Source organism: Argopecten irradians, chromosome 6 (genome assembly GCF_041381155.1).
Source record: "Argopecten irradians isolate NY chromosome 6, Ai_NY, whole genome shotgun sequence".
Lineage (NCBI taxonomy): Eukaryota > Metazoa > Mollusca > Bivalvia > Pectinida > Pectinidae > Argopecten > Argopecten irradians.
The window spans coordinates 44,893,163-44,907,432 of record NC_091139.1 but is presented as its reverse complement, the minus strand read 5'-3'; the positions used below and the strand labels follow the sequence as shown (position 1 = coordinate 44,907,432).

The following is a 14,270-nucleotide window of genomic DNA, read 5'->3' as shown; positions in this document are numbered from 1 at the left end:
AGGAAATTTACCAACATTTACTCTCTACAGGGAAATTACCAACATTTACTCTCTACAGGAAATTTACCAACATTTACTCTCTACAGGGAAATTACCAACATTTACTTTCTACAGGGAAATTACCAACATTTACTCTCTACAGGGAATTTACCAACATTTACTCTCTACAGGGAATTTACCAACATTTACTCTCTACAGGGAATTTACCAACATTTACTCTCTACAGGGAAATTACCAACATTTACTCTCTACAGGAAATTTACCAACATTTACTCTCTACAGGGAAATTACCAACATTTACTCTCTACAGGGAAATTACCAACATTTACTCTCTACAGGGAAATTACCAACATTTACTCTCTACAGGGAATTTACCAACATTTACTTTCTACAGGGAATTTACCAACATTTACTTTCTACATGGATAGTTATGATCCTCCTCTTTCACAGAAATGGGGGATATTTATTTGAGTCTGTCCGTCCTTCTGTCTGTAATGCTTGTCTTGCAATAACTGCCACAAATTTTAAGCGATTTTTTTGTAACTTGGTAACATGGTTAAATGTGCCAGGGCTTAGATGAGTTAGATCGGCACTTTCATCGAACCCTATATGGCAGAGTTATGGCCCTATGATTAACGAAAAATGACATTTTCATCTGTTACCGTTCAATAACTCTCGCAAATATCACCGCATTTTCTCGAAAGTTGGTAACATGGTTAAATGTCTCGGGGGGCCTTGGCCAAATTCGATCAGCACTTTCATAGGACCAAATTTGGCAGAGTTATGGTCCTCTGATTAACACAAAAAACAGCATTTTCCTCTGTTTCCGTTTAATAAATCTCACAAATATTACCAGTTTTTTCTCGAAAGTTGGTAACATGGTTAAATGTCTCAGGGCCTAGGCCAAGTTGGATCAGGAATTTGATTGCACCCTATTTGGCTGAGTTATGGCCCTTTGATTAACGAAAGCAGGGGATATAAATTCCACGAATTCGCTTGTTCAGATTGAAGTGTTTTTTGTTTTGTAGGGACACATAGGGAGTTCTACCTGGGGAATTGGATGGCTTGATGAGGAGCGTCTGTTTCCTGAAATAATACGTTTAGCGGAGGAGTGTGGAGTGTTCTCAATCAGAGGGTAAGATTTACGGAGGGGTTAATGCAGCTGTATTTCTGTACTGAATAAACCAGAACAAAAACATATTAATTATACAAACAAAAACAGTGGTATTGCCAATCTCTAACAAGACTATATATTATTAACAACTTTTAAGATATTCATGGTCTCATATTAGATACTAGATAGGTCACTAAGAATAATTATGGTGAAATTGAGAATATCTCTTGGTAAAATTTGATGATATTACCAAAATAAATTTAAACAGGCAGTTAACTTTGTGAGTTATACAAGTAAAATATAAAATATTTATATGTAGATTCTCAACTCTGACATGCTATATTTTTCTATTAATAATCACAATTGAAATTATTAAATGACAATTTACTTTGATGACAGGACTGCCTTTTATGTATTGGGACTGCTGGCCAGTACACGTGAGGGGGCCGAACTTCTCACACAGCTTGGCTGGGAGTCCTGTTGGCACTCGAGGGGAGAACTGTGGCCGGTTGTCGAGGATCGTGCCGAGATGCTGACTGACCTGGAGGATGCTAACGAGAGTATTCTCAGCTTTGGTAGCATGTCTAGATCCGAGACAGACTTCCGCACAAGTCTACATTCCCCAGGTTTAGCCTCCACGAATCTGTTCTTTATAGCGGAGGAGGACAAGTCTTTGTTCAGTGACGGTGATAAAGTGGCCTGTGATAATAACCATAACCAAAGCCTAGACACCACAAACATTCCTGACACCTCCAAGTCGGCCATCATACGCAGTAAAACACTGCCATTCGAGTCGTCAACATACAGACGCTATAACAGTATGCCTTCACAGGCTCGAAATATTAAAAAATTCTCAAGAAGCAGTAAACAGCGAACATTTAGTGATGATTGTGATAGGAGGTCAAGTCCTAAGGATCCTCTTTCACCAGTGTCGCCTTCAGACTATATACCTCTGGCCTCGGAATTCGCCTCCCAGCCCCAGAGCACCTTAACTTCCCTGAAGGGAGGTAACTCTGAGGAGTCCACCGTTATACCTGTGATATGTTTGCCTGATGACTCCTCCGAACCTGAACCTGGGTCCACGGAGAAAGAGGAAAGTGCGAAGGACAAAGAGGTGACAGACTCCAAGGTTATTTTTAGACAAGAAGGATTCGACAAGAGTAAAGTGATGAAACGTTCACCAATATTCCGTGATGGCAGGAGCAGTAGTAGTGAAAGTTCAAGGTCAAGTAAAAACCGTGCGGATAGTTTTAATACAGACTCTACGACCAGTGGAGTGAGTTCATGTGAGTCGGGACCCAACACCTATATCTCCTCAGAGGTCGTGTCTCTCAGTCCAATCGCTAGCTCTACCTCTCTGAATACAGTGGGAGTCAAGTCACAACAGGGCTCCTCACTAGAAACCAAAGACCTTATCCACCCGTCCAGTGTAAGGAGAAAGTCTATGAATCTTAACCGTGTTCCTAGTTTAAGAAAAATGCAGGGTAACCCAGCATATGGAATTCTGTCATCCTCGCGGATTGAGGGACTAACCTCTGAAAACGCCATAATGTACACCACTTCTAGAGATGCCTATGGCTATGCCACCTGGCGGTCAATCAAACGTCAGCGGACTGTAAGCTCTGACCTTGACTCTGACCTTGGTATCAGTAATCTGTATGATGAGGAAGGTACGACAACAGGAACTCTCAGTAGGAAGTCGAGTGTTGATTCTAAACTCAGCCTCGACCTGTTTGGTGGAACAGCCAGCAGACTAAGGTACCACTATATCTTAGACAAAGATTGCTCTATCTAGGTTCTTCACCAATATTTGTTCATTATATATCAAAATGATGACTTTATCATGCTTTCGTCTTCTTGATTCCTATACAATTTCAGAATAAATAAAATATATTTTAGAAATCATCATGAAAGTTCCAGACACCTCAAATATTATAAGAGTTAAATTTATCATGTTGATGCACAATTAATTAATTTGCCAACAATAAGTGTGCTGTTTTCATCAACAGCTTACATCAACTCTATAGAAGATATGACTTTCTCCTTGAATAAATTAAATCTTTCTGTTTGCAAATATTAAAGATAGTAGAATTGACTGAAAGTTCTCTTTTTCATGAGAAATATTCAATAATTTATGACTTCATCCTTTTAGTTTGGGAATGACCAGAAATGCTAGTGGTGTATCTCTGTCGGAGATGGATGGGCGGCCGTCCAGCCCTATGGGTGCTATGCCAAAGGCGTCATTACAAAAACGACGACCACACACAGGAGAGTCAGAATTTCTAGGACTTACATTACCTGTAGATATCAACATGATGTTTGAGGTAAGATCCCTTTATAGAGAATCTAATTAAGATGTTCTCTGGTGATTCCTACTATCTCTGTAACCTTATTTAGTCAAACCTGTCTGTAAAGACAAGCTATGTAATGGGAACAGAAGTGGCAGTATATATATACGGGTCAAATTGTGTTGAAATGGGTCATTTGAAAGAAGTCTTATTTACACAAAGGTGATTTGTAAGGCTGGTTTTAAAGCTGCTTCATGTGATATCCCTGTAGGACTGCTACCAGATTCTGATTGTAGGTCGGGGAATTTTTTCTGGTCACCAAGTACTCTGGTTTTTCTTCAGCTCCAAAATCTGGCATGTACATGTCCTCAAATGACCCTTACAGTAGGATGTCAACATAAATAAGTGGTATCTAAAAAAGTTTTCCAGTGATCAAGTATTGACAAATATTAGTAAATTGATTATTAAGAAATAACTTTTAACTTTTCCTTGACGTTCATGATGTAGGTACATGAAGGAGAAGACAAGAGATCACAGTCTATATCAATGGTGTATGACCGGACCGAGGAAAGTCAGCCAGCTCGTAGCAGAAAAGTCTCATGTAAGTTCTCATATCAGATATCATTTTTTCAGCTATCTAGTTGAAATCAGTCATTTTCATCATGGAATCTATAAATACTGATTAATGAATTGCCTTGACTAATTAAAAATGTATTAATTATGGAGAGTTCAGCCATTTTGATAAAAGTACAGTATTTTTCATGCAAAAGCATACCTGATATTTAATATATAGATTTAAAACATGCACATAGATGTTATATATTAAATCATGAAATATTTTATTTGACTGTCATGTATTTCTGCCCAGCATCAGGTAAAAGGTCAAGAACAACGTCGTTATCAACCACAAGGGGGGATGGAGTGACGGTCGGGTCAGATCATGACATGTCTGTCTGTGTGGCTTGTTACAGACTTCAGTCCATCGGACAGCAGGCAGAAGGAGACGATGGTACATATCATCTACATTTATACTTCTACAATCAATTACTCCTGAAGTGATGCAACAGGTGCATGTTACAGTGTAATACTGTAAGAGTTATTCTTATCTGAAAGCAAGGCAACTTAAACTTTAATTCTGATGGACTAATATATGTTTGCAACACTGAACATTTGTTGAAGAAATATAAAACCAATATTGAATTGTTATACCACCATTGTTGCAGGTCAGCCGGACCCAGATTTTGAGTCTGACGGCCCTGGGAGTGTGACGGTGATTGAGCGCGAGGACGACCCGGGTAGTTTACTGGAGGCAGTGAAACAACAGAAAGGTGACCGCCGGACTCGCCTCGACAGTCTTAACGAGCTGTCGTCTGCCACACCAGGAAGCATGAACAGCTGTACTAGTACTGACTCTCGTATGTTTTCTCTGGCTTACTGCTCTTCTGTTGCTTTTCCAGAACATCACATTTTAGTGATCATCCAAATTATAACTTTTTCTTTTGCTTAAAGATTAAATGTATAAAACCAAACCTGGCTATCTTGAAATCAAGCTACGAAATCTGTTTGGTTTGTTTGTGATTTATGTAACCAACAACTTGGTCGTTTAAGGAGGTGCCTGATTTGAACCAGTGATGGTCATGACTTCCATTGCACAATAGCTTGAATGACTAGGAGGGGTATGCATCATGGCTCATGGTATAATATCACACACATTAACCACTCCTATGATAGCCATTGATTTTCATCAATTTAAAAAATCTTTAAGAATAGTTTTGGAAACACATTATCTTTATTAGATTCAATTAAATTTTATTCAAATAAATATGGAATCATCCTATAGTTACATGTGCAATATTTCTGTACTTCATTACAAGGAAAATAACAGTGTGTTTAGTTACTGAAGGTTTCAGTGGTCTTTCGCTGGTAAGAGACAAACCTTTAATTTTGTGATATCTGGAATTCCACTTTCCTTTTGTAAGTTTTGAAACTAGTTAAAATATCATCTGACACTGACAGATTTACTAGTTTCACAACTTTCATTACTTTAGCTTAATTTTTTGTCTGTGCACTTAATTATTTTCTTCATTACTGGCTATTTCATGTAAACATATACTTCAAGCACTTCCTTATGATATAATACATGTATTCATATATATCCAAAAATAATAGCGGTTTTGTTTTAAATTATAAGTTTTATTTTAAATCACAATTCTGTTTCAAATTATAACAATTGTGTTTCTTTATATATAACAGTTTTGTTTCAATTAAGTTAATGTCAGATTATGTATACATTAATGTGTTTTTTTACAAAAATACTAAAATATATATGGTATACACATATGTATATGCATAATATATTATGTTATCATATATATTTTATGATATGAAAGGGTTGTCTATTTAAGAAATAAAATATTTCTTTAATTTAACAGTTAAATCATTTCTGTTATGAAATATTGAAATAAACTTTTGAGTTCAACCAATCATGTACCCTGTATAGTAATGTACTTCTACCCATCTTTTAAATTTGTCTACATAAGTAATGTCTGTGCACTGGATTTTCTACACTATATTATATATGTCTTTGCTTAATTTCACAACTTTGCCATACTCATTCACAAAGAACAAGGAGCTTTCTTTGTACATGGTCGATATTCCACGTTTACAGATATGTTTTAAATTAATATTTGACAGCATATGACTATAAAATGTCAACTATTTTGACAGCGGTTAATTTTGACTCCATCATATATTTCAACAGGTTAACTATTTTGACAGCGTTTAATTTTGTCTACATCAGATAATTTAACTGGTCAACTGTTTTGACAGTGGTAAATTTTGACACAGTATTTTAGATCTTCTGTGATCAAACATCAAACCATCTTTCAGATAAGATACATGTAGATAATACAAACATATAGATTCTCATTAAACCCAGAGTGTAGATATTTTGATGACATGATTGGTGAGATATCCAGATAATTATTTGACAAAGCTCTGGCATTGATATGACCTGTACATTTGGATCAAGACGTCCCAATACAGACAAATGTAAATGACACGATGTCAGCAACGTTAAATATTGTAAGATTGTATTATTAAAAAGACTCTGCATTCAAACATATTTTTTAAGATTTGACTTTTAGATTTGTCAAAATAGATGTTAAACATATATGTCTGCTTCTAAAAACTCCTATGGTCATGGAAATGTTGTATCAGACTGTGCATTCTAAAAGCATGCTGTGTTGCCATGGTTACTCGTCATCTGCTATCTGTTTCACTCCATATCTACCTAGCTTTTTCATTGATGTTTAAAATCCATGAAACTGAAAATTCTTAGTGTCAGAGTTTGTTAATCTGTATTGTTTAAATCATTTAACTGTTGCATTCACAAGATAACTCACTATTTCAATCTTCATTGATTTACATACAATGTAGGTATTAACATTTCATGTCAAATAATGTTTTTAGGTCATCTGACCCGACCTATAGTCGTCATGTTTCGTCCGTCGTCGTGCGCCGTCCGCCGTGCGTTAACTTTTCACATTTTGAACTTCTTCTCAAGTTCTACCAGTGCGATTTGGCTGAAACTTGCATGAAATGATCCTGACATGGTCCCGACAAAGTGTTGTTATTTTTTGGGTCGATCCGAAATCCAAGATGGCCGCCACAGCCGCCTTCTTGAAAACACATTTTGAACTTCTTCTCAAGTTCTACCAGTGTGATTTGGCTGAAACTTGCTTGAAATGATCCTGACATGGTCCCGACAAAGTGTTGTTATTTTTCGGGTCGATCCGAAATCCAAGATGGCCGCCACAGCCGCCATCTTGAAAACACATTTTGAACTTCTTCACAAGTTCTGCCAGTGCGATTTGGCTGAAACTTGCATGAAATGATCCTGACATGGTCCACACAAAGTGTTGTTATTTTTCGGGTCGATCCGAAATCCAAGATGGCCGCCACAGCCGCCATCTTGAAAACACATTTTGAACTTCTTCTAAATTTCTACCGGTGCGATTTGGCTGAAACTTGCATGAAAGGATCCTGACATGGTCCCAACAAAAAGTGTTGTTATTTTTTGGGTCGATCCAAAATCCAAGATGGCCGCCACAGCCACCATCTTGAAAACACATTTTGAACTTCTTCTCAAGTTCTACCTATGTGATTTGGCTGAAACTTGCATGAGATGATCCTGACATGGTTCGACAAAGTATTGTTACATCTCTGGTTGATCCCAAATCGAAGAAGGCTACCATGACACTATATCTGATTAATTTCCTACATGTTAAGGCCCTTGGGCCTCTTGTTTGAAATAAAATTTGTTGAAGGAAATGGAAAATGATCCTGACATGGTCCTGACAAAGTGACACCATATGAAATTAATTTTACTATTGCCAAGGTAGTCAGATGACGGTTAAGGCCCTTTGGGCCTCTTGTTGTTATTTAGGTATATCAAGTATGTTTAACAAAATTAATTACTTTATAGAAGTACATGTCTGATGAGCATGACTTGATTTTATATTGACAGCCACTAAGAAGATGTCGTTTGACAGTGTCCACGGTCGTGCCCTGATACGACAGGAGATCAGAAAGCTGGTGACCAATCTCAGCAGTTCTGTGGGAGTCAAAGGCTCAGAACAGGGACTTCTCGGGTAAGTCAGCGACCACTTCTCTAATTTGGTCCTTTCTGGGCATTTTGTTAAGCAATCTCTTTATTAAAAGATTACTTGAAATATTTTGAATCAAATTAAAATTTTAAATGCAGCCCCATTATATAAAAATATAGAAAAAGTTGTATCTTGAACTCTTTCATTTCCACATGCATTTACAGCACCGTTACAATAAGCGTACAAGTGACGGCCAGTCTAGTAGCTGGTTCCGTTGATTGGTAGCTAGTCAGTTTGCCAACAACATTCAATAAGCTGTGTAAGTGCGGCTCTCATTGGCTGTCGCTTCAATGTAGGGGCGGAGCTAAACAGTTAGAAACGTCTGTTTGTGATTACCAAGATCAGAAATGTGTACTGTACCAGTTGGCAGTATATACATAAGATGATCGGCATCGTAAGCTTCATAATGTAAAAAGATTACACAAACACATTTTAACGACTTCATATATAGACTCTGAATCAGCGCTACTCAGTGAAGTATGTATTGAAATGTTGTAGCGGAAAAGTCAGTCAGATATTGTATGGAAAAGATATCACCTACTTCTGACTAATTATAACTTTACCGCAAGGTGTGGGAAACCAAATCGGGTACAATGTACGACCGACCATCGTGTCTTGTCAAAATATATTCTGATTAATCACAGCTTTAGCACATACCTGGATGTAAGTACAGTAGGGATGCTATTCCAGCCGTAAGGCCGGTGAGTTTATGTCATGGCGCGGCGTCCGTCGTCCATCCGTCAATATTTCCTTTAAATGGCTACTAGTCATAGAGTTCTGCATGGATTGTAACCAAATTTGGCCACAAACATCCTTGGGTTCTGCATGGAATGTTACTAAATATAACCACAAACATCATTGGGGGTAGAGGAACAGAACTTGTATAAATTTTGGCTCTGACCCCCGGGGCAGGAGGGGCGGGGCCCAATAGGGGAAATAGAGGTAAATCCTATAAATCGCTACTTGTCCTAGAGTTCTGCATGGATTGTAACCAAATTTGGTCACAAACATCGTTGGGGGAAGGGGAACAGAACTTGTATAAATTTTGGCTCTGACCCCCCGGGGGCAGGAGGGGCGGGGCCCAATAGGGGAAATAGAGGTAAATCCTATAAATCGCTACTTGTCCTAGAGTTCTGCATGGATTGTAACCAAATTTGGTCACAAACATCGTTGGGGGAAGGGGAACAGAACTTGTATAAATTTTGTCTCTGACCCCCGGGGCAGGAGGGGCGGGGCCCAATAGGGGAAATAGTGGTAAATCCTATAAATCTCTACTTGTCCTAGAGTTCTGCATGGATTGTAACCAAATTTGGTCACAAACATCGTTGGGGGAAGGGGGACAGAACTTGTATAAATTTTGTCTCTGACCCTCCTGGGGCAGGAGGGGCGGGGCCCAATAGGGGAAATAGTGGTAAATCCTATAAATCTCTACTTGTCCTAGAGTTCTGCATGGAATGTAACCAAATTTGGCCAGAAACATCCTTGGTGGAAGGGGAATAGAGATTGTATAAATATTTAAATTCCTTAAGAAAAGAAACAATGAACCTGTATTCAAAACAAAACTTGGCATTACAAACCAGGTGAGCAATACAGGCCCTCTGGGCCTCTTGTTTAAATTTGTCAACAGTATTTAATCAGATGCATTTGAATCTAGAGTTGACAATTTCTCGGCAAAAATAAACTGACATTTTATAAACTACCACTGCGCATGCACCAACCTGTGAGAACATTACCTGTGAGGGTCGTGCAAATATGAATGAAATTGTTAAGTATTTAGGCAATGCATTCAAACTCAACGTCTGCAACTAAAATAACATCCCCTACTAACATCCAGGTATGTATCAAAACCGTGTTTGATCAGAATATATTCTGATAAGACATAATTTATTGTCAGTCGTACCTGATTTGTTTTTCATACCAAACAGACTTTGAAGTGGAAAAGTCAGTCAGAAGGTACAACAGTAGCTAGATACGGCTGTGACATTACATGTAACATTACAATGGATATAATAGTCTAGATCTAAACCCAACACATTAACAAACACGATGGAAAATTTGATCCATTCGAACGTTGATAGATAAGCTATACAGTATTGATGAATACTCCCCGAAGTCGAGAGAAATGGCCAATAATTTATGAACAAAACATCCTCAAAACATTCAACAAATTTTGAATACAGTGATTGAATGTGTACATTGTAAACAATTAAATAGTACACAACATTATTAAACACATTGTACAACAGAGTCGGGTTTGAACATCAAAGATCCGCTGGCTCCGCCTACTTCTCAATGTTGTCGGCGATCTTGTCAGTCGGGGGGCAATCAGTCGGACTGCCAATGCTTCAGCCAATCAGTGCCTTCGTTACATGCCAATTAAAAACTAACCTACTGCATCAGTTACCAGCCTACTACATCAGCTAGCCAACGTAACGGCACTGTAATAGTAAACAGACTAAGACAAATTCTGGTGAATCGTGCAAAACACTACATTGAGCAGTTCTGACATTTTGAGCAGCAGATTTATTAATATGGTAGACAACTCTTTCACAAGGAGATTGCAATATAAAAATATAAAAAGAAAATTTGCAGTATTTTTGCATCACAAATGTATTATCTAATAGCATGCAGTATGGTCAGTGATACTTCTAATGGAACCGGAGACTGTGTGTATACCAAGAATACTTATGTCATTGCATGCAAAAACAATTGACCTTCACCTTATGATCAATCAAGTAAATACTGAATATTTTAATTCTAGATTGAAGCAGAAATTTCCCAAAGTTTTCCAGGATGTTTGTTTTTACTCAGAAGTGAGCCATATAATGACCGTCTGCTCTTTCCGCCTGACTGCACGCAGATTTATACAGGAACTCTTTGATGAGTTTGATATAACCAAGGTAAGTAGATTTGTTATCTTTACATTCAACATATCTATCCCATTATCCCCTGAAGACACATTTGAACTCTTCTGATTCAAAGAATAGAACAGAGCCGTTTGGAACAACCGGTTTGACCGTTGGTTAAAGTCATTATTTCAAGTATAAATCCTGACGGACTTGCAGTTTTTGATACAGGCCTAAAAACAGTATAAAATCACCAGGTCCTTCTTTAATTGATAAACAAACAACTAGGTCCAACCAGTCAAACCGTATAAACACAGCCCTGCTTATTATAATTTTGTAGGGGTGAATGAGTTCAGCCAATAAAAGATTTTAGAAGTTTTTAAGAAAAAGTGGCAGAGTATTAGAAATATGTGGTAAAGATGGGTCTTAACACTGAAATTTGTTTCTGTTAAATATTGTTTTAACTAAATGTTGTTGTAGTTGCTGGAGGAAGCTAGATGTATCCTTGGTGTTGTTATGGAAACAGAAAACACTGGACCAGTAACCAACAAACAGGACACGTTGGACAGTGTATGGGAAAACATGTTCTGAAATGTCTCATTGTATACACACATGGCTAGTACAGAAACGGTGCAGGAAACTAGACAATTAGTTTTCCAGTCAAACGAAACCTCAAAACAAAAGTAGATATATATCTCAGAAAAAAGTCTTTTCATGGATATGAATATCTTTTTTTTAACATGCATGTATTTCTGATTTAATGTTTGGAAAATATTTTCTAAATGTGAGAAATATCTGTTATTCAACTTCTGTTTTAATAAGATTATAAATATAATTGAAATCCCGGTTAGGACCATTCAATACACCGAGTGATCTCTACACTCAGTGACCTTTTCTGCACCGAGTGACCCTCTGTCAAATTGTCTGGGTTCTGTACATGGAAATCACTTTTATTTGGTGAATTTAGAAGGATCTCATTGATTGTTGGGACAAATAGTTTAACTTACAGTATTTCCTGTTAATTAATGGACTAAAGGGTTGTTCATTTTTTACACAAATTCAGGTTATAATGTTCTGTATTTGCATATTACAGAGTTATCTGCCCTTGTGGATAATTATTTGATGTGATGTCATTTGTTTGTGAGCAAATCATCATACTTTTCAGAGAAAACGACAAGAGTTTTGCTCACAAATCAGAGACGTCACAATCAACATCTACTTGCAAGCGATGTAACTCAGTAAAGTGAAATACCATATATCAGGATGCTTTTCAAATGAAAAAAATATGATTTTCAAATAAGGTGGCAATTTCAATTTTATTAATTGAAAATTTTGAATAATATCAGTAAGTGGATATATCTTAATCATGTCATTATTATTTTGGCTTTTTAATTTTTTGCAACCATATCTTGCAAAATTCAAAAATTTCTCCCCACCAAAGTCAACAACTGTGCTCTATTATACCAGTACATTTGTTATTGATCATATGGTAAAAGTTATGTCTTCATAGAAACTTTGACTATCATTTCCAGCAATTAATGTACTGTTTGTAAATGTGAACCTGAACATTCCTCAAGATAGTAACTGTATGTCAACACAACAGCAGTGCAAGATTTAGTTTTGGAATTTTGCAATATCCTTGTCAAGATTTAAAGAACAGCGTGACGTTATTATGAAGATCACTTATTTCTTTCTGTCACAGAGTTACTGTTAAAATACAACAACCATTATGACATTGAGTTTTCATTTATTTCCATTTGAGGAGGAGAGTTACATACACTTGTGTAATATTATAACTTACACACACATTCTGTCTGCCATGAATAACTTCTGATATGCTTGATTTAGCATTATGAACCATTATGATTGAACTGAAAAGTGACATTCTCTTTGGTACTTTCTCATAATATTTCATGATGTATTTCTATACTGGAAATGTTTAAAACACATGTCCTGTTCTAGATACATTATTAGATGATAGTTCTGTGGTTTGTATGAATATTAGAGAAAATGTTGTATACTTGAACCATTCATAAAGATTTTACTATTATCATGAAGAATCAAGGTGTATATTGTTAAGCATTAGATAATGTGTAAAAACTATATCACCTACAAATTTTGTAGGATATTCTCCATCCATTATATACAACTGATATAGGGCCGCTGTGTAAGAATACTTCATCTCGGTTGTAAACCGAACATTCTTTCCCATCCCACCAAATTGAAATGTCTTCAAAAGTGCAATAATTGATATACAGCTTAGACAATGCATGATATACATATATTAACGATCATGTGTATTTTTATATATTAGTAAACAGAATCAATTTTAAATTTGTTTTTGACGACAGGTGCCCATTATGTAACAGGTGACTGTTGTAAAGCCGTATGATTGTAACATAGAAGTGATACTAGCGATGTATGCATGTGTGATTGATTATGACAGATAATTGATAACTATTCTACCTTTGATTGTAACATAGAAGTGATACTAGCGATGTATGAATGTGTGATTGATTATGACAGATAATTGATAACTATTCTACCTTTGATTGTAACATAGAAGTGATACTAGCGATGTATGAATGTGTGATTTGATTATGACAGATAATTGATAACTATTCTACCTTTGATTGTAACATAGAAGTGATACTAGCGATGTATGAATGTGTGATTGATTATGACAGATAATTGATAACTATTCTACCTTTGATTGTAACATAGAAGTGATACTAGCGATGTATGAATGTGTGATTGATTATGACAGATAATTGATAACTATTCTACCTTTGATTGTAACATAGAAGTGATACTAGCGATGTATGAATGTGTGATTGATTATGACAGATAATTGATAACTATTCTACCTTTGATTGTAACATAGAAGTGATACTAGCGATGTATGAATGTGTGATTGATTATGACAGATAATTGATAACTATTCTACCTTTGATTGTAACATAGAAGTGATACTAGCGATGTATGAATGTGTGATTGATTATGACAGATAATTGATAACTATTCTACCTTTGATTGTAACATAGAAGTGATACTAGCGATGTATGAATGTGTGATTGATTATGACAGATAAATTGATAACTATTCTACCTTTGATTGTAATATAGAAGTGATACTAGCGATGTATGAATGTGTGATTGATTATGACAGATAACTGATAACTATTCTACCTTTGATTGTAACATAGAAGTGATACTAGCGATGTATGAATGTGTGATTGATTATGACAGATAATTGATAACTATTCTACCTTTGATTGTAACATAGAAGTGATACTAGCGATGTATGAATGTGTGATTGATTATGACAGATAATTGATAACTATTTCTACCTTTGA

General features: G+C 36.4%; 1 protein-coding gene across 3 annotated transcripts in view; it reads left to right on the top strand.

Annotated features, from left to right (window-relative positions):
* The window catches only part of LOC138326022 (rapamycin-insensitive companion of mTOR-like), a 57,520-nt gene extending 44,021 nt beyond the window's left edge, over positions 1 to 13,499 (top strand). Inside the window, exons 27-35 of one of the 3 annotated variants that reach the window (XM_069272120.1) lie at positions 1,029 to 1,135; positions 1,514 to 2,872; positions 3,267 to 3,438; positions 3,910 to 4,003; positions 4,271 to 4,411; positions 4,626 to 4,730; positions 7,931 to 8,054; positions 10,831 to 10,969; positions 11,396 to 13,499. In XM_069272120.1, the coding sequence (XP_069128221.1) occupies positions 1,029 to 1,135; positions 1,514 to 2,872; positions 3,267 to 3,438; positions 3,910 to 4,003; positions 4,271 to 4,411; positions 4,626 to 4,730; positions 7,931 to 8,054; positions 10,831 to 10,969; positions 11,396 to 11,506 (2,352 nt within the window). In that variant the 3' untranslated portion in view covers positions 11,507 to 13,499. Of the gene's footprint in view, positions 1 to 1,028; positions 1,136 to 1,513; positions 2,873 to 3,266; positions 3,439 to 3,909; positions 4,004 to 4,270; positions 4,412 to 4,625; positions 4,818 to 7,930; positions 8,055 to 10,830; positions 10,970 to 11,395 lie in introns of all 3 variants that reach the window. The other 2 variants (XM_069272119.1, XM_069272117.1) reach the window with 2 other exon arrangements.
* The last annotated feature ends 771 nt before the right edge of the window (positions 13,500 to 14,270 follow it).